General features: G+C 38.8%; 1 protein-coding gene across 7 annotated transcripts in view; it reads right to left on the reverse strand.

Annotated features, from left to right (window-relative positions):
* The window catches only part of LOC117242793 (nuclear receptor coactivator 2-like), a 127,065-nt gene extending 103,043 nt beyond the window's left edge, over positions 1–24,022 (reverse strand). For 6 of the 7 annotated variants that reach the window (XM_033509726.1, XM_033509722.1, XM_033509723.1 and 3 more), the window contains exons 1-2: positions 22,610–24,022; positions 19,684–20,838 (exon numbers count right to left, since the gene is read on the reverse strand). In XM_033509726.1, the coding sequence (XP_033365617.1) occupies positions 19,684–19,712 (29 nt within the window). In that variant the 5' untranslated portion in view covers positions 19,713–20,838; positions 22,610–24,022. The remainder of the gene's footprint in view (positions 1–19,683; positions 20,839–22,609) is intronic. The other variant, XM_033509720.1, reaches the window with a different exon arrangement.
* Between the last annotated feature and the right edge of the window lie 724 nt (positions 24,023–24,746).

The raw sequence follows: 24,746 nt of genomic DNA on the forward strand, positions 1-24,746 counted from the left end.
ACAGAGACACAACGATTAAAGATATCTCCGTGTAGTATAGTAACCGCGGTTAAACGCAGCAGCTACTAAAAATAACGTATTTACGACACTTATTGATATCACCCCCCTACAACGACGACGATGCCGCTGCCGCCTCCGTCTCTTTCTACCTTCGATCCCCCTTTCCTTCTCCACGACGCAACAGTGTTGCTTTATTGTTCGTATCGAGCCGTCATTTACATGCAAACAACCGGGCAATAATTATTTTATGCAATACGCCGCGAGACACTCGGGGGATCGTATCCGCTCGAAGATTCTGGAGAATAGACGGAATAATTATAAATAGTCTCTGCTGTACTATACGTTGGAACGATGTATTTTTAGCGATTTTTTTAAACGTATTGTATTATACGTGTTAGAGAAAAATCAAAGAAACGAAACAACTGCGCGTCAAGTCCGAGCGTAATATTTTAATTATAATTCAATAATTTCGATCGAAATGTGAGAAGCTAGTGTGTTTAAATTAATCCAAAAAAATCACTCGATAGAACCGATTTATCGACCGTTAACGACGCTATATCGGATATTTAAGAAAAATGTCGCCGTATTTTACAAATGTATCTTACGCGTAATCTTGCGGTAACGATAGATCGACCATCTCTGCGATTCATTCTTCGTCGTTGTTTTCAACGAACAAATAAAAAGAAAAGGAAAAGAGAAAAGGAATAACTTTTGGTACAAAGAGAATACGTAGTTAGTTTACCGAAAGAATCGGACAAGCGTAGTAACGTCGACCGTCGAATACTTTACGTTTAAGTTTGTACACGCATATACATATAATATTCAACGTGCAACAGTGAACGATTCGCTGAATACAGACTAGGACTGTAGAATTACGCGTAACGTATAATTCGTGATTCAACGTTGCACCGCATTTTTCTTACAGCTGTATTACTACAAACGTCATACCGCTTATTACAGTTGTCCGAGTACCTGGGGAAAAACGAGTTGCACTTAAACGGGCTTAAATATTAAAGCCAATGCGAACGTTCGAATACTCGCAACGAGTTCGACCATTTAAACGCGCCGAGTTCCATCTATTCGAAACATTTGGACAACTTCCACGTATCAAACAAATAAATTACTCGTAGCGTTAAACGTTCGAAGAACGAAGTTGCGAATCTTTGAGCCCGAATATTCTACATATACGATATTCGATTTGATAACAAAGTTCGAATACTCGAACGAATCCACCATTCGTCGATAGTTCGTACCGGAATAAACAAAACGCGATCGAACGTTCGGTCGAACGATCGAAACGAACGAATCGTTTGGATCGGCACGCTTATTAATTTGTAAGTTTGGATCGTAAACGGATAAGAAGATAACGGGACTCGGATAAACATTTTTGACAAAGTCTATCGACCGTTACATAAGAAATTACGTGTCATACGACCGATGGTCATTCGCGTCGCCACGTATCGATACACGCGAAACGCGCGAGTTACAGCCACTTTATCAGATTCATCGAGAAATAAACTTTTCGTAGAAAGTTACGATGTTGGCGGTTTAAATTCTGATCGTCGACTAACGAAGAATCACGGGAGCCAATGTCGTAAAATTCTATTCGATAACAAGGTTATAAATAAAGCGTGTCATTTCCATTAACAAGGAAGAAAATTTAATTGCTCGATAATATATCCGACGATGATCGTCTTGCATTAGTATAAAATTAGCATTAGTTAAATCGCAATCGATAACTCGTTTATTCCGCGATACCCGAACAATTTATTTCGCGTATCTACAACGTATTTTGCCCGCGTTGAAATTTCTTAGTTACATCGCGAACGAGACGCTTCTTCTACCATTGGAAAACGAGATTCACGAGATATCTCTCCATTTCATATCGATCAATAGCGATTGTAGCCAAACGCGATTTATTTTTTTTAAGCGATGCCAACGGTGAACGTTGACGCAACGAAAACCACGTCGAAGATATCCGATCGAACTTGACAAATTTCGAAGACGACGGATAAACAGAGGTTTAAAATACGCGCGCATAATTCGAAAATATTCCTCGAAGAAGTATATGCGGCGAGAAATATGAAGATATTCAACGAGGAACACAAACGGTCGCTCGTCGTGGCTACAAAACCACGTTTGGTTAACGATATGTCGTTTAACGTCGAACGAAAAATGTCGGTGCGTGGTTGGCGAGTCTAACGAGACGAATCTCGATTACGATGCGATATATTTAACTAGGAGGGATAGACAGGAGGGCCAGGTGAATGAAATACGACCAACGGCGTAATTGGTTTTCCAACCTTTCGCTAATAGAGGTAATGGAAGAGCAGATAAGTAAAACACGCGAGCCGCACGACATTCTTCAACGAGAAAACAATTTACGAATTACCTGATTGCGTGAAACTAATCGCCAAGCAACGTACGGTTGATCGCGAAACGGTATCCGATTCTGAACTGCGCAACGCGACTGTTAATAACGAGAATACGAAAAATTTCAGCCAGCACGGAATGCCGCTTGTAATTACACGTCGATAAGAAACGATTCGAGATCGTAGGAACGTGCGCAGCTTCCATAAACAAATAAGAAATATTAGAACAACGTGGCTTTGAAAACTTACGGGAGTAAAATTTCGTTGTTACTGCCGCGCTATTCTCGCGCTCGTACGCGTACGTTCGGTTTTACTTTGATGCAAATATATCGCAAATATATCGTAAACGAAATCTCTTTACGAATAGTTAACTCAACCAGGCATGCAACTAAGAAGCAACGCATGCATGTACGTTTCTCGGGAAAATAAAGTTTAATTTATCTTCTTCCAGTAGCCTGGATAAATTCATATCTAAACGAATCGGGCGTTCTTCGCGCTTCTTAACGAACCTCTGATTAACGCTTTTTCCAAATTAATCGTCTCTGATCTTTCTTAGGTAGGATCTCTTAATTATTAGAAATCTTTCCGGCTAAGTATAAACTACGAATAAGCCGAGCTAAACACGAACCGAATGAACACATATTTACGATGCACGAACCGATTGCGCAACCAAATGTTGTTTATTTCATAGATACGCGACAAGAGAGCGACAAAAAGAGAATGAAAAGGTCTAATGGCAAGAACTGTACGCTTTAGCTGGCGTAATTACAGGTGTAGAAAAAAAAAAAATTATCGAGAAGAACTATGAAGAAGAAACAACGAAGAAGCCGGCAAAAAGCCTGCCCCGCTGAATCGCGCTATTTTTTTCGATCGCAATGCCTTTTACTTTCGTGGAAGAAAATCGCGGGACGATCGAGTATCGGCGTGTGCCCCGCGACTTCTACAAAACGAACGGAGTTAATTAATGGTCGAAGTGAAAGTGTGCAGCGTTTCGCGGCCATGTAATCGCGGATCGGCCAAAGGAACGCGCATAGAAACGATTATCGAAGCCATATATTCCAAAACGGTAGAAACCCGTCGATCGATATTTCGAGAAAATCGATCTTTTCGTCCGACGTTTCGTACGTCGTTGTCGCTGAAAGAGACGAAACGTTTACGTTACGTTAAACGTTGTCGGATAAATGTAAACAGGCTAGAAACAATAATAAATCGTATTAGTGGTGCTTTGAAATTCATGGCTTCGATTCGTTTCGTTTACGATGAAACTGCCTCGTCTCTGGGAATCCGAGCGCGAAATCACGCGTGCTTATAAGCATGTAAAATACGATGGCAACCGTCGACATTTGCAAACTGGTCGTAGTTCACCGCCGTTTCTACGTCTCGTTTCTACGTCTCGTTTCCACGTCTCGTTTCTACGATCTCGAGCGCGCCAGCGTCCGAATGTTAACGCGACTAACAAAGACGCGTATTGAAAAACGACGTGTACGCATGGCACATCGATCGTGTTAAGAACAGGATGCGTCCCTTTCACCCTTTTTAAGGGGTGACTTCTCGAGAAGTTTCTACTAATCTCGTCAGGCGTGACGTGATGCGATTAGGAGTTTATTCGAAGTACATTTCAAGGGATCGTTAGAGAAGATGCATTGTAAGTTTAACTGGAATTTTTATGCGGTTTACTTCGTGGGGAATCGTCGATTGTCTTTGAATTTCGAGTTGGCCAAAGAAAGAAGCAACGAGTACTAAAGAAATTTATAAACGCTTTTTCATCTTCGTCGTTACGATAAAATAGAAAATTATCCGTTCGACGATACTCGACGTGTATTCTCGCTGTGTATTCACGTTCGGCCTTTGGGAACAGTCGTGCGATTTTATACTTTCGTTTGCACAATGCCCTCGATATTTACAAACTGGTCGGCATCTTCTTGCACGAGGTTTCAGCTAAGGGGTCGAAGAACAACGCACCCCTTCTGCAAAGACATTATTCTTTCGGCGATCTGCGCACTCGCCCTGATCGAATTCAAATGGCGATACACAACGCCGTTCCTAGAATCCTCTCTTTCAGTCTGTCGTTCGTTTTCTTTTCAGCCGTTTACCGCCAACGTAATTCGAGCATCAAGTACGAACCGATAAGACTGGTTACTAAAACGAGACGACGTTCTTCCTTTTCCTTTCTTTTCGTTTCTTATATGGAATTTCAAGAAAATGTTGAATGCAAACACGTCGATGACGCGCAGAGCAAAGAAAAGCAAGAAAAATACTTTGTCTTTCGTGATTCGCTCCCAACGACCGGGTACTTTCTTTATCAGCCAGAGATAACTTGCCACTCGTTCGTTATTCCTGATATTTCGCCAGAAATAGTTTGTTGCAAAATAATGGAACGAGCGTGTATGCAAACCGAACGCTCCACGTTCGATATTATTTCACGTTATTAATAACAAAGAAACTAGTTAAATGCGACTATTTTTGTTTGTTTTTTTTTTTCTTCTTCTTCTAATCGTAAAACTAATCGTCAAGCTTCGGAATACTTAACTTCGATTTAAGGAAAAAACAGCTACTTTAATATACACATTGTTCTAGTAAGAAAATTATGATATATGTCTGCAATTAACATAAGCATTATCTCGTTAAGGAGCTATTTGAAAGTATGAAAAGTTGCTAATAGATAATAAGTTAAACTGGTTATTACTAGAAATCCAACTACGCCTCTTGCATCAAAGTTCAACGACGAACCAAAGATAGAACTAATCAGCCACGACTACCAAGTTTTTACCAATAATATTCAACCAATACTCGCAGCAAAACACTTTTAACTCCTACCCCACTTGATCCGTTGATTTCCTCGCTCGTCCCAAACCAACGAAACGATCGTAATACGCGTATCTATAGGCGATGAACAAGAAAAAAAGGTATAGTTGTTTTCCTATACCAAAACGAAAACAGAGGAACAATTATCCATAAAATCCAACGAGAAGCCGACGAAAAGTACACGAACGAGACGTTTCTGCCAACTTGATTACGTTTTCTACGAGAGTCAAACGCTACAAGCGTTCGTATCGTCTCGTATGGAATTGTTGACGTTGACAAACTGTTTGGCGTTGATCGCGTCGATAATTGCAACAACTAAGAACGAGCGTAGGAGAAAAAGAGAGAAAACGCGGAGAAAAGGCGTGGTGCGTTCTGCTTGTTTTCCACTTGTTTTCCACTCGACTCTCTGTCGAGTTTACGTCTGGGAAATAACGACGTCGTATAGGTGATCTACATCGGGCCTTAAACGCGTGCACCAATCAATAACGACAGCTATTTCTCGTTATCGTGGGCCGCAACGAAACTTACGCCCGTGCGCGGTCCCCTTTCGTCGTAATCGTAAATGCAACGCGGGCCCTAATTATTGCCGGCACCAGATAAGCCTAGGGATCGGCCACCGTGCGTCATCCTGCCGTTCTATATTCTCTTACTGGTTTTATTGTTCGCCATTCGCCGTGCTCGACGTGGCCATTTATCGGCTGGACGAGCCAGCAGGAGGAGGCTACGTTCGAGTCATGGTCGTCTCGTTTTAATCTAACCGCGCTGTGTTCGTTCGATCATTTTCTACCTAATTTTGCTTTTCCATCGTTGCAAATTTCCATCGTTGCAAATTTCCATCGTTGCAAATCCAAGAAAATGTAAAATAATCATTGTTGCGCGATAAACGAGCTTCGTAATTTCTCGTCATAATTTTCGAAAAATTTTCTTACAAAAGCACGTAGAATGGTATATCGTTTGCGTATAAAAATCGTGTCTCGGGAATTGTTCGAAGAATACGTTTTACAGGTTTTCTTCTTAAATATATAGTTGCGTTAAAAGATTCGAATACATAGATCCTTCTAAATCGAACGAAATTACTAAAAGTATCGGGGATATCAGTTACGTGAAAATTGACTTTTCGCTAAATTGATAAATAATCGATAAAACTGCGATATGTATAAACGCTACTTAAGATTAGAAGTTCCTGTCAACGAAAATATGTACTTTCTATAGGATTAAGTGTTACAAGGTAACGACTGGAAAGGAACGACTACGACACTGAAAGAAAAACTGCAAATTATTCGCTCATTGTTCTTAACGTTTCGATGAATTCGATTATTTTGAGAATACATTCGACGCAAGAGTTTTTCCAACGATAGATGTCCAAAGGAATAGACGACAACCTTTGGCTAAATTTATTGCGACATACATACTTGTATTCCACGAATTCCTCGGCTTTCCGACCGAGGAATTTCTCAATTGAAATTGCTCCGTGTATACGTCACTGAAAATGAGTAATGACGAAATGTCAACCGAATTTTCACTCCAACGAAAATTACCGCAAAGTAAAGTCTTCTACTTACGAAAAATATTACGAGTAGCAGAATTTCTCTTTATTCGTAATCGCTCGCTCCGTGCTGATTAATCAGTTACGCAGAAAATATGTTTTCTTCGGCGAGCTCAAATTACGCAGTTTTTTATTATCAATGGCACGATTACATATTCCAAATGAATTACAGTTATAACGATATCCCGAGAAAACTTGTTTCGTACTTATTTGTCTCGTATCTATCTACATCTGATCCTAAGAACGTTGGTAACGCTTACAAAAGTAACGAATAGCTTTGGTAAAAAAAGAAAAAAAAACAAAAATATGTTGGATCATTGATCAAAGATCGTGATCAAAACGTGTCATATTACAACGTTACTTTGTATCGTACAAACGAATAAAAAACGTACGTTTTTGGAGGAATATCGGAGAATTGTCCGGTATTCTAGAGTTACATAGCTACGTGTATGCTGTACGAATTTCTTTCTTTCTCTTTATCTACTTTCGCTTTTCTTACACGATAACCTTACACGATAAAAATAAAATCTGATAACCTTGGAGAGATTACCGGCCACTCGACCAGTACAGCTCAACTATCTGTTCTAGAGGCGAAAAAAAAAATGATCTTCTATTCGCGACAGCTGTTAATTAATCTTCTTATATTTTAATATAATTGTCAAAGTTGCAACTGAGAACCCCTATGACGATTCGCGCTATAAAACAGCCGAAAGCAGATGCGACGAATAAATAAACGTTCGCATACGATAGAAGAATTGCATTTCTTACGCTGTTGCGGTGCTCGGTTAAGAATAGGCATTTTAAACTATTTTAAGACTCGGATACAATGTGGTGGACGATAACGCGATACCGCGATACCGCAATTGTCCGCAGGTAACGCGTTTGACAAAACAACGGTCTAATTAACGAAGATTTAAGTTTCAATGCAGGCAATAATTTTACAAACAAATGAAATAAGATATTTATATTATAAGCGTAACTTTAACGAGGATTACGTACCAAGGAAGCATTTGTAGCATAAACATAATTAGCTGAAGCAATTACGCGTTAATAATTCATTGTCTCTTGTGAAATCTTCAGGCAGCGAAACAATTGGAAGGTAATTAACAAACAAACAAAAATTAAGACGAGAGTATCAAAAATTTACAAAGAATAACAGCAGCGCTAAAATATCCAGGATAAAGAATAAGAAAATTATCACTTCTAGTGAACAAACGACTCGGTATGAAAATTCAGGCGAACTGAAATCTCTTTAATTACTCCTAACTATCTTAATTTACCGATATTAAATACCATATAATTAAATAGTAACTAAGAAAACTTCGTAAACAAGAAAATGTACAACCGCTTTAGAAAAATGCGTCCACGTTACTTTAAATCGTAATCGTAAATCGTAAATCGATATGACGCAAATTACGTGCAAGTGATAAACCCAATTTCTCCAGATTTCTGATCTATCGTTCAAACTACTTTCGTAGTCGTCGGGTATAATTCGTCGTACATCGGGTATAAAACGTCGTACATTTTTCTCGGTTTTCCCTTTGCACGGCCTTGTGCCTCGCTCGTTCGTGTTTTTCTCTCGGTTTGCCAAACGATATTCTACGAGAAAGTAAGAAAAGAGACGTACCGTCGAGCTTTCCACCTAGTCAGACCTGTTGACGACAAAAACGTGGAAACTGAATCGTGGATAGCTTGTCTACGACCACGTTGTCGTGCCATTGTGTGCCCACGACCCGATTTTTGATACGATCTCTCGGCATTAATTACTATTCGTAGATACTCCGTGGCAGATAAGAGATATCTGATTAGTTAGCAGCTCGAACGACAGTCACTACCCAGTTGAAAACGACAAAACGACTAGATATCTCGAGTGCGGTAAACGTGTACCTTGTATATTAAGTACACCGCGTGTGATATAATTTGTCCGGTAATCGTAGGCTACCCAGCGAACATGACCGAAGCGAATTGAGAGATTAACGATGCGAATTTGTTTTAGTCGAATGAGAAAGAATACGAATGTATGCGTTTGCAAGTTTTCAACGTGCTTCAGACTGAATTTATTACCGTTCGCTTTGTAGTATAATCGCGTAGTACGAGAATTGTCTCTGTTACTAACTTTTTAGAGTATCGACGTTACGTTCCAGTTACATACTCGTGCATATATTTGTATTTGCAAACGTTTATAGAAATCGTGTTCGTCGATGTCGAAAACTCGGTTTTGAAAGAAACCAAAGAAAAGGAAGAGCGAAACTTTTATATACCTTTGATGCTTTTACGAGTAATACGAGCGACGTATAAAGAGATGATGCACTTACGCGCAAAGGCAACTGGTATCCAGTGTCACTTTCCTTTCGTTTTGCCGTGTACGAACTCATAATGAGCGAACGTTTAATTCTTGGCACCGCGTTCCCTCGGTCGACGGCAAGTACCAATTATTACTTTGCTCGCTTTCTTGCTGTTACGCAATCTTTTACCCTATTTCTGCCACATGGCCACATGGCCACATCGACCGAAAGGAAACAATTTCTATGCGTTGAATGATTTCACCAAACTGGAAAATTATAACCACGACCAGAACTATTACAGCTATTATAGCTGCTAATTATCGACATTTGTTTTATTCTTTCGTGACTAGAAAATATATGAAAATCGTTGTTTCAAAGTAAAAAATTAAAATACTCCGAAATATTAATTGCTTCGCTCTTTAGCTGCACATAAAATTCATCGTTATAAGCTACGAACGCGTATACGTAAATGTATGTACGTCCGATGAAATCTTACCGATATGAGTCACTCGTGTACTTGAAGCACGCGCTGAAAACCGCGCTTCTTTTATTTAGTATGATTTTAAACGACAAAAGTCAACGTCGTAACGATCGATTTAAATAATTTTGCGTATTACACGAAATACAAGCACGCAGTGATGATCACACGGCAATTTTACGTCTCGTCGTCCATAGGAGAAGATCGTTTCCGCAATTGTATGTAGTACGAACATCGCGAAGAATGAAATTTCGAAACAACTAATGGTCAAACACATATATCGAGCATCGAGCGAATCGCTCGCTTTCATAGCCACGGTTCACGATATCGAAGAAATAGAATTCGATAATGTAAATTGACCGAATAAACTTGCAAATAAAACGTCGTACCAACGAAACACATCGGTCCTCGATGGATCAATCGCGAAAACAGCTATCACGAGGTTTGATTCTACTATCGATGTACCATCTACTATCGATCTACTATCGAATGTTGGCTGATCTGAAGAATGAAAAGAGATAAAAATTCATCGCAGGTAAATTTGCTGTCTAATCCGGTTGCAAGAGCAGCTTCTGTAACGGGCACCGTATACGGGCAATTCGAGTAGCAGAGAAGCTTCGCTGGCGCAGGAAAGTGATACGAATTAATTCGAAACGCGCAACGTAGTTCGAAGAGCGAAGTGAGACCGCTGCGTGTCGCGCGATGGTGTGGCGTGGCGCGGCGCGACTATCTAAGCCAGAAGCGGTCGTCACGAGCAAAAAGTGGAAAGGCATAAAACGGAAATATGGGGAGCAAATTTTCCCGATCGTTGGAACGCGCGGCGTAATTATTTTTCAATGCCACACGTCCTGTTAATGGACCATTCCCAAGCACAGGTTACGCTTGTTATACAACGATAAAAACAATAATAAGGTTACCTAAATTATTCCACTTTCTCCTCGAGCGTTATACATCGTCCGCGTTATACACGGTGGTTGTTAAAGTTGCTGGTTTTGTTAAAGGTGGAAAATAATAATAGTGGAAAATAGAGCCAATTGTCCCTTCTTTTGCAAACTCTCGTGCAAATATTTAACCCCTTGCACTGGAAAAATGTTCGTTTATTGTTCCAACTAGTAATACCAGCGAATTTTTCCAGCGAAATTCTTTCGAACCAATGTTTCGTTGCTAAATTTGTTTCTGTATTTGTAAATTTCTCGTAAATACGAATACAAGTACGATCTTGTCTATACGCAACGTGAGACGCGAAAGGATTAGAAGGAATCGGATATGATACTAAAGTTGGACGCTTATTTTCGTGTCACCCTATATAACAAGTCTGTGCGCCGTTACAAACTCGATCCACGTACAGTCGTCGTGTCCGTTGCTCTTCTTTTACTCATCTTGACGTTAATTGGCAACATCCATTACAGTCAACAGCAAGAGAAAGCGATAATCCGAGATTCGAGTGTCGCTTTTGTCCGCTGGAATAACCGAAATTCATGGATGTGAAACGTAACCAGAAGTCCAGCAGAACGGAAGATGCTGGTCGTATGAAACTGTTACGTAGGCGTGAACAGAGGAAAGAAAGAGGAACGAAGAGGTTCTTGTCAATTTTCGCGATCAAGCGCGAAGAATAAACCGATCGCCGGAGAAATTAAGCATTCGCACGTATCTCACGAGAAGCGACTGACCTCCGTTTCTAAAAATTTCGAATACTTTAAAACGGTCTGAGATTTCTCGTACCGAACGAAATAACAAATTCACAGTTTACGAGACTCGTCGCTGGTAATATCGTTTCAAGCCTGCCAATACGTTTCGAATGAATTTACTTCTTTTACTTTCGCTTTTTTTATTACAATCTATCTCGATCGTTTATCGCCTTATGTCCTGCATCCTTGGAAACGCAACTTTTTAGATTTTACTTAAATATCCTTCAGTACCTAATTCTGCAGGTTGAATTTATGAAGTTTACAAAATTTAGCTGTATATTCATTGAATTATCAAACCGATCGATGTAATACATTTTACAGAGAATGTTACTCGTTCGATGTTACTGGGAAATAATAGTTTGTTCGAATTTACGAATAAATCTAAACGAATTTATTTTATTATGTATTACGTAAACTATTCGGAGAAATTTATGTACAATGAGAGAAAAAACATATATAGTTGTCAAGATCGTAAATTTGTATTTTATATTACATGTATGGACATAATATACATATACATAACTTCGTTATTACATAATACAACTACTATATCATGATTTACAGAACAATTAATATTTTAGCCATTCGAACGCATCGAAGAGACGATTACCTGAAATACTACGTGGCACCAGATTAAAATCTCAAATTTGTGTCCACGTGACAAAAAATCGAAACTAAATTCGATACGCTATAATCCGGATGCTTGAAACTCTATATAGAGAATAAAAGAAAATCGATATCGTGTGCAACTATTATATCAAGTTTCGTACCAAAACCTGGCGCAAAATACAATGCTTAACAAGTCAACATCGATGTCCATGGTTGGTATACGATGAAACGAGAAGCACGTGAACATATACGACTACGAGGATTTAATGATATCTTGAAGTCGATTCGAGTTGAATCAAGACTACCGTCCAACGAAATTACACACTACGATTCTCTCGACTGTCTTAGGCTTTTCCATATGATATTACTATTTTCAGAAGCGAGGAAGAAGATTACAAATTAGATCTCCGTGTACGTCGCTCCTCGATCCTAAAGTCCTAAATCCATCCTAAATGATTCATATCCAACGTGCATAAATCAGCTCTAATTTTAGATTAATTTCGTTCAAAAACCTTCTTCTTCGGATAGTCCTACCCCGATATCTCGGTAAATTCTCTAGGCTTTAAGATTCTATCGACAAAATTCTTGACGAAATTCAATTTTCTACTCAGTTTTATGCTCGTAGAATTGAAAACGCGAGATATCAAACTAGGAAACAGTCAGTCTCTAGATTTCGAGAGCCTACGACGACGTGACGATCGGCGAATAATTTTCATCGACTTCGAATCAAGGATGGTTATTTAATTTCCCGATGTAAAAAGCTTAAATGATCTGTATCAAATCTAAACGCGTTGGTAATTGTTTTTAATACATAAAGAGGCTCGCAGCGTCAATACTGCGCATGACAAGATTAATGCGATTACTCGTTCAGGTAACAGTGACACGGTGTGAACTGCCCTTGAGTGGCTGCAACATTGGCAACGCCGCAATTCCGTGTCACACTCTGCCGACAACAGCGACGATTTGAGAGTTTTCCACGTGAAGAAACTCGCATAATCTCGTAACTTCAGCATACACGCTGCGGTACACCGTGTATCCGCGGTATTTACATACGAATAAGAAAGCATTTCGACCAATTAAAATAGCAATCGAATAAAACCGAACGAAAAAAGGTAAAAACAAGGCAAAGTCAGAACCTCGCTGTGAAGTTAAAAAGCAGCTGGTGTTTTCACTTCAGTGGACCAGGCTAGAAATTTCTAATGAAAGTTTTGATAAGAATGCTTTACCAAGCACACATCCATACGTAAACTGAAGCGATTATAACGACTGACGATAAATATCGTCCTACTTTTAATAACACTAAGATTACTATGCTAAAAATGGTGACACGATTTCTGCAAATTATTAATTTGTTTTAAATTGTAAATTTAATATAAGAGATATTTCTCTTCCTCTATTTAAGGATTAAATAATATCCCTTGCTAAAAATTCTTATACCGTATCGTAGGTTTAACCTCCAAGTCTCTGTAGCAAGTCACATTTTTCAGCGATTATTCATTCGAAAGTATTATTAGGCTAAACATGACTTTAAAAAAAGGAAAGTACTAAATCTTCGCGATTAACGTTTATATAATGGAATGTTTGAAAAGTGTATGTAAAATTAAATTGAAAATCTAATCAGTGTATCGCAGAAATTATTTATATTTACAAGCGGCCTTAAACAAGCATTGTGCAGTCCTTGGCTTGAATATTACACCTACGATTAATCATACGCTTTCACCAATTATCTTGCAGTAAAATTAACGTTTTACGATAAAACATTCCCAATTGTTTATTCACACAAACGATTAAGAAATGTCTTTCAGTCTTTAGAAACGTAACAAATTTACGTTATACATTTTAATAACAACTTTCATTTTCCAGTTCTGTCGTTTTACTCGTATTTCGAATCAACAAATGATTTTCAATGATAAATTACGTATAATTACGTGTAATTCATTATTTTCACGTAATTACTCCATTTGTGTTTTTTATCAACAATTTCGACGCGACAGTGACGAAAAAAATCAATGATACAAAGATAAAAATTAAACATATAATTAAAATATAGAAAATTTCAAAATACGCGCCTAAACTGATCGACCATGTTTGAAACAAATTTGCCGCCAGAACAATTGGCATCCTTTGCGGTACCGTCGAGGAAAAATGCTGCGTAAATCGGAATCCAGAAGGACTCCGAGAAACAAACAGGCACTGTTCGTGATAACGGTGCGTTCTAAATACCGGCCATGAGATTCGAAGACGAAATTACGTAAAAATATTCAAAGTACCGAAGCCGAGGTCAGCGATACCCTCCACGAGTCTAAAATTAATTGATACCGTGTTATCCGAGAAAACGGTACCTGCCATTTATACAGATTACACATAGCGTAAAATGTCTTTCCTCTGGGAATGATTACTAATTCATTATGCGTTATGCAACAAATGATTGCGTGTACTAATGATGCGTTGTGTAAGTTTACGCATAATAAATATATACAGGATACATAACGGTGCATTTTACGCCGTGTTATTTTTGCCTTGCGCTTAGAAAAATATACGTTGCCAGATCTTCCTTTTCCGTTTCTAACGTATTCCGCTTGTAATCGTTCTTCAAAACAGATTGATAAAAGTTCGAAAAAAGTTCGGAGAAAGATAAATTGGAAATAAAGATATCGAAAAATTTGCCATGTTCGATGGTTTTCGTTATTTTCAAAAAGATGCGATAATCGATGTAAGTACGGATTAGAAAGTTTGCGCTTTAGATAAATAATCGAATCGATGCGTATGGACAGTTTCGATAAAAGGAAAGGATGGAACCGAGCAGAAACAAAGGAATTACATCATCGGCGGACGCATGGGACGACAACGTGCCTCGTCCCGCGAGAAAGCGAGAGAAAAAACCATTGGACATAGCGATCGAAAATTAAAGGTGTTTTCGCGAAAGGAAACGCGGTCAGGGCGTGAGTCAGACAAGGCAAGTAAAGAAAGCCAAGGCAACGCTATTTTTCCCGTAGAGACGGACGAATGGTTGGACGTACGCGAACGAACGAAGGAATGAACGAACGAAGTAGCGGACGGATGGACAGGACAGACAGACAGAAAGGCAAGCAACCAAGCAGGCATAGAGGCGAGCAAGCGGACGAACGAACGGAGTCGGCCGGTCGAGCAGCCGGCCGGCTTAACAGCAATGACTTGGCAACGTCGCATCGTACACCGGAGGATCTATATCCCGAGCTGGCGCAGAGTGGCGTGGCGCGGCACGGCATGGCATGGCACGGTTCGGCGCGGCTCGGTTCCACTCGGCTCGCCTCTCGGCTGCGCTCGGAATCGACCACGTGACTTACTACACGCTACTCGCTATTCGACGGACATCGGGCCGATTTTGCCTGCTTTTTTCTATCCTCTCCCTCTCCTCTCGACCTTTTTACACTTCCTCCGGGGTCTTTTGATTCTCTGCTATCGCCAGTTTGTATCTAGGAATCTAACCTTATCGATCGTCACCTCGATCGATGCGTTTAGCGAAGCGCATTCGCTGTGTTTCCGCGTTCCGCCGCGCTCCGTCGTACAGTTACATCGGCCGGACGGAACGTAGGCAGATATACATGTACGAACGATGATCGTGACACGGGCGACGAACAATGACGCGATTAACTATCGCTTCTATTCTAACCCGACGGACTCTAGTCTCGCGGCTCGGACACGACCGTGCCGCTGATGAACGACGTAGTTTTAATTACTCTGACCCGCTCGCATAGAGTGTAATGCCTCGCGATAAATACACTGTCGTCGTTGATGACGAATCAGTTATATAGTCGCGAACTATACGCCTACGCCAAAGAGAGCCAAGTTTCTATTTTGCTACGTGTGGCTGGCACTACGCGACTCTTTCTCTCTTTATTCTGCGCGAATCAGTCGAGCTCCGTCGGACGGAGAGACGCGGCGCACGCTTGTCGCCTTCTATCTTATGTTTCGTGTGCCTCTACAATTTCCTCGGCGACGACCTGTGGATACGTCTTGTTTTTCGATACGCTATTGCATCTCGTTTAATACGAGAGAATTGATACGTAGAAGACACGCGAGTGAGGTTGCCTGCCGTGTCGTTTATCCTTCGTTCGGCGAGCCTGAAAGCAAGTCAAGGAATTCGTTCTGGAGGCTGTTATTTTCGAATGTACCGTGTACTTCAGCATGGCACAGAGAAGAGTTTCTAAGGTCTTATTTACGACCTAATAAAACATATCGTCGGACGCCGATTACGAGCTATGTATTACTTAAAAGTGTCCTTATACAACGCGAAAACGTGTTTCCTCGGAAATTATGGCCCTTAATATTTACATCATAGTACGCGCCTTGTTTAAAACACAAAAGCCAGCAGAATCTTATGGAAATCGTATTCAAATCGTATCGCGGAACGATAGATATCGTTAAGAAGCAACTTGATAACTACTTCGTTTTATTCATTCCGTCCTCGCTCCTGTAAGCTCAGAAGCTCTCCGTTCTACATTTTAATGACGCAAAAATTCATCTCTTCCCACTCTGTATTTCATTGTACTGGTCTTCGAACGAGAAGTTGTTTGCGAGAACGCGAATCCCGAGCAAACTCAATAGAATAAAGGGTACTCAGTGGTTGTTCACTGAACCAGATATATATATATATATATTTATTTATTTATATATACATATGTGTGTGTGTGTGTATAACAAAGTTATCGCAATTTTATGAAGGAAGAAATAGGGGAAAAAGGAGGAAAAGCTCGTTTTCATCGGTATTACCCGAGTTCGAAACTCAGATTGTGAATCTTTCTTTTCGATACAATAGAATAGCCTCAACGGCTCTGTTACGTGAGAACACATTCAAGTTTCGTGTCATCTGTTTCGAATTAAGTCCATTGGTTGTTATGCAAGTATGTATATATGCGTGCTGTGTATCGATTGCCAGTACAAAGCAAGGGAATATGCATCATTACGCAACTTCTTATCGAACGAGTTGTTTAATAGTGTCTAAAAATGTTACTATCGTTTCCACTGCATACGATAGCAACAGTCTTCTTCCCCGTGACTCGTATATTCGTCAACGAGAATATCGGTCTTATAAGCGATTATTCGTCGCTTACGAGTTATTTCTCCGTATTACACGTCTATGTAACCGGAAAATCGTTCCTTATGTCATGAAATGTATAACGTTGAACGAACTGGTTTATTACCTTGGAACTATCTATAACGCTGAAATCGAGCAATTGTATGTATATACGAGCGTAAGTTTGGAATTTCAAATGACCAAGTTCTAACCTAACAACTGACCGACATTTTCCGCGATACCTACTTGTCTTTCTCCCATTGATATTTGCCGAATAAACTGTGTTCATCTTTACGAAGAGCAACATCTTCCTTATATCGTTCGACCAATACGTTCACCGTATAAAAATAAACTATAGTCTGTATACGTATTTGAAGATACATATTTTACGATTATACGTTAAATTTTGTTTTCAATCGAATTTCAATATCCCTAAATTGGTCACGATCGATTAATTTAATTTAGTTTGAAATTCTACTAGTATGAAACAGGCCTGGGCAAGTTTCGTCACATAAAAATTAAGAATAGCAACTTGAGATAATGGATCACATTTTACCTCCTGCTTCGTTAATTTATATTTTATAATATCGTATTTATAACTAATTTATCACTAACCTAAATGCAAGAAAGTTAGAAACATCGAGTATAATATTAAATAACTTGACACGACACACAAGTTGCAAATATCCATGTACCTATAATTTAAAATGTTATCTTATTTATCAATCGCTATATTGTTACATTTTATTACTATACTCCTATACCCGATGGCAAAAAATCAATTTATTGCAGCAATTTTCAGTTACTGAATTTCAGAAAAAAAAAAAACAAAGAATTGTAAACTATTATAATTTCCTGTTTCACAAACGAGCAAAATCGAATTATCAAACTTACCAAGTATCGAGCATCCAGCTCACGATGAAGAAAAAAAATACTTGCAGGCCTATTTACGAAATCCTAGACTATCAAAAAATACCACAAGATCCTACGATATAAAACCTACCATTACACGAAAACGAGCTAGTCGCGCCTCTAGCGAAAGTGTTAATATTGATAGAGCTACGAGGAATAACAGACAAACAGCGAGATAGTTTTAGGCAGCGTGTACCTAAGCGTGTATAACGGCAGGGACCTTTTGGGATACGAAGAACAAGAACAAGAACAAGAAGAAGTAGGTATCTCAGGTAGACGGGCCTCGAGATAGGTTCAGTAGAAACTGGAAGAAGCTGGATGCAAAAGGTTTCCTTTAAAGAAAACAAAATGAGAGAGAAAGGGAAAGAAAACAGGAGGAAAAAAAGAGAAGAAAAAAAGAGCAGCAGGTGTCGGCACAATTCAAGCCATCAAAGGCAGAGAGAGAGAGCTCTTAAATTTTTTAACTCAAACATAACGACGGATGATACACACCATCCCTTTCTTCTTCGCTCATTTTGCGTGAGAAGATTTTGTGTATTTCCGTGCACGCGAACGGGGACACGAAGCTATTTGAAGGATTACACAGGAATATGTTTATGTCGAATATTAGACGACTAATATATGCTCGCGAAAGCACCTCCAATGCAAAAGGACAGCCAAGAACCAAGCAATAACGATGTTATTTCTAGTTAAACTGGGAAAGCCTACACCAAATTATAAATTTCTACAGTGGCTTCGTCGTTATCAACAGTTTTTAACATTATATAGAATATAAGATTAATTGTTCTTAATTATTTAATTATAAAAATATATATTGTAGAATACTCTGTAAATAACAAACAAGGAAAATCTTTGTCTTTAGACTGTTTAGTCTATTGCATCCTATACAATAAGATAGATGCTCAACGTGACGCAATAAAAATATTATTTCATATTGTTTTTTCTTTTTTTTTTTTTTATTTATTCAGATGTACAACTTCGGACCAAATGGGCCAGCTGAATATCGTTTGGGACTGTTCATTAGTTTTAAGCGACACATGTAAGGAATGCGTAAACCATTTTTATTTTGCGATCGGATTCTATGTGAGACCCTTATGACCTGAGAAACCCTCTTGCCCTCTCTGTTAACCCAATCCCGCTAGATATCGTCCTAACACAACTAAAACATTGCAAGTATACTTCTCGTTAAATGACCCATATTGAACACCAGCTATCGGCTATCTTTCGTCTACGTCTATTATGTTATCTAAAATTCAATTAGACACAATACGATAAAAGGACAGAATAAATGAATAATCATCTTTCGATAAAAGAAGAAACTTTTCATTTTTTAAAAGAGAATATATTTGCCTATTAAAGCTTTCAGCCGAAAAATAATAAAAAAAAAAGCCTATCAAAATTTTTAGTGTAACCGGTATCGATATAAAAATCTTACTTTTTAGTACTTATATATATATATATATATATATATATAGTTAAAATAATTAACCAATTAAATAAAAAATAATACAATTACAAAATACGGGGGAATGTAAAAAGTTTCAAAATAAACAGAAAACGTCAACATAGAGACACTAGAGAACATAGAGATATAGAGAGGAAACGTGTATAAAACTTTCGTCCGCGTAATTCTTCGCTTAAGAGGTTAATTGCGCTAAGCAACTACAGTAACAGTTCCATTTACTGTATATCTTAACTGAGACCAATATATGCAACATGTGCAGATCCTGTATATGCGCGAGACACGCTGCAGCGACGGTATCGAGATAACAAAACGGTGATCTCTGAATCGCCTAAATAAATAAACAATACCGCATAACGTAAATTGAACGTTGAGCGAGAACAAGTTTCCCGTTCGTTGGATAAACGACGTAAGATTAAAATAAAAAGAAAGAGAAAGACGAAAAGGAAAGAAATGGTAAAAGGACTTACCCTGCATTTTCAGCGGCAGCAATGGACATGTGCCTCCTCTCATCGAGGATGGCTGTGGCGTCAAACTGCCGGGGGAGATCCGTGGTAATGAGTTAAGAGTCACAGTCGAGTGTTCTCTTTTTACACGATGTGCCACCACCACACCACCCCGTTTTTTTTTTTTTTTCACCACACCCTCGCACAACCAATAACGCGGATATCACCACCAACAATCAACGAACGCACCACTATTAATCACCACCAACACTTTTCCAATTTGTCAAATTCGTGGAATCCTTTCTTTTTTTTATCTCGTTTTCGCGGAGAAAATTGCCGCTTCTCCTCCGTCGAGTCCGAAACCACGAATCGAGTACCTAGTGGCTCGCGAGTCCGTAAAGACAACGAACGAAGAAGCGTAATAATTCGTTTCACTCTCGGTCACTTGTCGTTTCGTCCCGTGTTGATGAGAACAACGAAAAATCAACGAAGACGAATAGTTTCCTTTCCTCGACCGAAACTCACTGGCCGAACGTGCGTTCTTAATCGCATCGTCCTATCGTGCGCTTCCTCTTCGTTTACCGACATTCGGCGTCTCTTTCACCCAAGAATCTTGTCACGTCACCAATAACACAAGATCACTGTCGCGAACGTAAAACAAAAATAACTGATATTAAGTACACTTTCTTTTTCTCTGGTCTTCTTGGCACTTTACACGATATGACTCTCCTTATCGACCGAGCAGCGCCGTCACATCGTTTCCTTTTCGCCCTCGAATATCGACTTCACTTTTCGACACGTCGACTTTCTCGCTCGCTCACGTGCACGTCGAGATATTCGCAGGTTTTCCTTCCATCATTAACCGCGTATTATCGTATGCGTGATCTATCGACGAAGAATAGAAAACTTAGACGTTCCTGTTTCTCGAACTCGACTGTTATCACTGGCCAGGAACGGTTCTCTGTCTGCTTTCCTATGCGAGCAATCTCCTATAAATATTCAATAAGCAATTCTCACAAAGACACCAACGAGAGAATATTTCAGGTGCGAACGCCTGAGAATAATTATTTCTTTTAGGAATCGTCTTGTCGTGATCGAGCTGTCAAAGATTCTTTCATCCTCCTCGATGAGGTTTCCTCGCACTGCAGCTTTTACAGATCTTCGTAATCTTTGCCAATCCTGTCAATGGAGAAGAATAATGGTTGAAAAAAGTGGATCGAACAATTTGCTTCGTTATAAATAATAAATGTAAGAAGAAGGAAAGATAACCAGTCAGTTTAGTGAGTTTTTGATTTCTTGACTCTTTTCTTTGAAAGCTCCATTTTATCGCTAAAACCAGAAATCTCAATCGTGAGAGTTCAAGAAACTAGTATACTTTTTACTATTTTATTAGGAGAGCTTGAAACTTTTAAATTTCTCCTTACTTTCTGACAAAAAAGAAAAGACTGGAATCAAGTAGTCAAAATAGAGAAAAGTCACTAAACTGCGTCATTACCAAAGAAAATTAGCTAAGATATTTTAAAAGAAAATAAAGAGACTTTTGATGCCATGTTTCGATGCAAATTTTACCCAAGATCCTTTGCGTCAAGTAAGTGGTACAAGCAAAGCAGAAAGTGAAACCGATGCAATAAAACATAAATATAGTACTTGTGAAACTCTAACGCCGCAGTACCTCCATAAACTACTCATTTATCATTATCACATTCATTTCAAAATAATTAAGATAATTTAGGTCGTTTATAGATCCCCGAAATATTATAATTACGATATATAACAAAGAATGGTAATTTTGTAATTATCAATTAATAGGTATGAACGAGATATGTACTACGATATTTGATAAATATACAGTTCATTTTTTTTTATAATTATATGTTGTACGAATCTATTGTCGTTAAATAGTAAACACATTCGGTCTACATAATAATTTTAATTAAAACATATTTTTTTGTGAAACGAAGAATACTTGTTACTGCATCACAATCTCACGCATCACATGGCGCACTTGACAACGCACTACTAATACAATGGTCTGTATATGCGCATGTCCACACCCCATTCTGCTTCCAAACATATGTAGACCGAGGCACGTTTAGGAAAAGTTGATCGATATTGTCGTCGACGCTTACGTTCTCTACCCACGGGCACTACTTTTTCGCTGGAGTTCTTTGGAATGTTTTCTAAGATTCATCAACCGACCTGACAGCTCGAGATAAACGCGAGAAAATGCATTTCTGACAAAGTACATCTTTTCTTGTTTAAACGAAAAAATTGATATAAAATTTCTTCGACTATAAATTAATATTCCTTAAAACAATAATTTTTGCAACATTTTATTTGATATATTCACAGTATGATAATTTATTAATGATTTCGTGATTTTAAACAACTTTATTAATGATTAAAGCGAAGCTTATTTGCATTTGAAATTTATAATAAAATTCGTTCGTAAATATCCAATTTATCATATTGGTCTCTGTCAGCGACTAATTACTGCAGCAGAAACTTTGAAAATCACATTTAACCCTTTCATAAACAATGAAAACTATTTTCCCCATTAAATAGGGTCATATGTAAGGGCAATATAAAAATGTATTTCCGTTTCTATTACCACACATACATATATTATATACGTAGACCGTAGACAATCGTGGAAAATAAAAATTAAATTTTATTAAACCTTGATTTAATAACATATATCCAATATGGCTTCAGCAAGAGATAACGCACAAAACTGGTTTACTGAAATAAATATAAGTTCTATTTGATATACTTTCTTGATTAAAATTTTTGGTTTTTGATAAAAATATAGATTACATCCATGAAAGGGTTGAAAAGCTATAAAGTTAATAACGATAGGAAATGCGAAACGAAATTACGTTCAACGAAATTACGAAAGAAATGCAAGTGTAAAGCACGTAACTGCCGCGTAATTCGCAATTACCCTTACCGATAGTTCTCGATATGACGGAGAGGATATATTTCATCTCACTTGGAATAGAAAGCTTGTCGCGGAGCGCAACCGAAAGCGCGAGGAAATATGTGCGCACCAGACACGGCGCGTACAGCGAAGCGCGACGAACTTGACTCTCAAAGCAGTGGACCGTCCGACAAGTTAATAAAAACGGAACGTACAGACCCCACTTTCTTATTATTGCACGAACAAGGTACACCCGCAATCGTGTCGCACATACACACTTCTATATTCATGATAAAAATTCACATAACAGCAAGAAAAAAGGCTTCAACAAGAGATAACACACAAAAATTATATTACACTCACTGACCGGTTCGATTGGGATAAAACTTGTTTTGTCCATTGAAGTTTGTCGTTCGAGTTCAAACTTCTTCGTTTGGTTTCTCACTGAGTTTCACTGATTAGATCAAATGATATACGTACGAATGAAATTTTCCTTCCCCTTTCAGTTTACCTTTCTGAAAGAAACATTTTTCTCTTCCGTTTGCTAAACGTTTTCTTCCACTCTGAAAGTTCACGCAGGTTCCGAGCACAGTTTTCCGTAGAAAAACACAACGGGGCGCCACGAGATGTAGACACTTCTCTCTCGCTCTTTCGTCTGATTCTTCTTTATTCTATTTCATAGCCTTGTTTTGCACGTGTCGAAAACGCGAAATACTTTGCGAGAGTTACAAAAACAAGTCGTTCGAGAAAAATCGATGCTTCAATATATCAACCGGAGAAAGAATTTCGTGCTTCTTACCGTCTCGTGTTTTTCGCTGTAATATCTACGCATAATGTTTTATAAAGGCGAAAGGCTCGTACAAGCCTACATAGACGTATGCAAGTGTGAATTGTCCTCCGTCTATACGTCTTACGCCTCACCCCTTTTCTCTAATACCGTTCTCTTGCTACGCAACATATACATATATATGTAGATACGCATATATATATATATATATATATATATATTTCCCTTTCTTTCTTATCTCTCAGTTTCCGTTCTTTCTCCTCTGTCTTTTGCGATCTTGCACACTGTTTCCCTTTCCTTCGTTCTCTCTATCAGTTTAGCCGTGTGCACGGCTGTATACGTGTTGTATGTAGTATACCGTGAGCAGCTACGTAGACCATCCGTGTATACGAATACGAGTAGCAGGCGCGCGCGCGCCTGTGTTGCGTTCGTGTGTGCACTTGATTAGCCGTGTGACGTCAGGGCACGATTACATCGCTCGCGATTGTCACTCAAATCGACGAGTAAAACCGCACAAGAATCCAGGCGGGAAAGGTGGTCGAAGACACGCGGACGAACCTCGGACCGCGAAACGACGGACGATCCGTCGCGCAACGGCTAAAGGCGGCGGCGAGCCTTCGCGCAAACCACCCGCGGTATTCGTGAAACGACTGACTCCATGCAACGATTGCAGTCGTACAGTACAGAGAGACGGGAGGTGTTCCGCTAGATGGCACCACTGTTTATCGCAAGGGGGCTCCGGCGGCCGTACAGATTACGCTCCGCAACTCATCGAGCACTGTCGAATTCTAACGATAACCCCCGATCCAACCCGAATACTTACGGTCGCGCGCGAACGATTCAATATCAAGTGCACGACCCTCTCCGTTCTGACAAGCACATGGAACGAACGCCACCAATAACGATGCATGTCTATCAATTTTATCTATACATTTATTCCTTTATCATTTGATAGAATCGTCTTTATAGTCCATATTTCCTTAGATTTACTTTTAAGAATGTTTATCTGTATGACATTATGTTGTTATATAAAATATAAAAGAAAATTTCATGCCTAATGTATTTACTAACTATTAATATATTCATGTAGTATAAAATAAAATCTTTATTTATACTATTATTACTTTTTAACATCTACACAGTGTAAAATTTACGATCCAGTTAACAAAACTGCACATTGTTTTCAAATATCAAGCAGTATCTTTAATGTTAAAATACCAACAATATAAGCGAGAGGATTACATAGATCAGTTTATTAACATTAGAAATATACTTGTACACTTTGTATACGGTTGCAACTTAATTATTAATAAATTAGAAAACAGTTATAAAAGATATGATATCCGGTACTTTTGAAAATCACATTTTATAAATCTATTA

Source organism: Bombus vosnesenskii, unplaced genomic scaffold (assembly GCF_011952255.1).
Source record: "Bombus vosnesenskii isolate JDL3184/JDL3185 unplaced genomic scaffold, Bvos_JDL3184-5_v1.1 scf7180000016279, whole genome shotgun sequence".
NCBI classification, from domain to species: Eukaryota; Metazoa; Arthropoda; class Insecta; order Hymenoptera; family Apidae; genus Bombus; species Bombus vosnesenskii.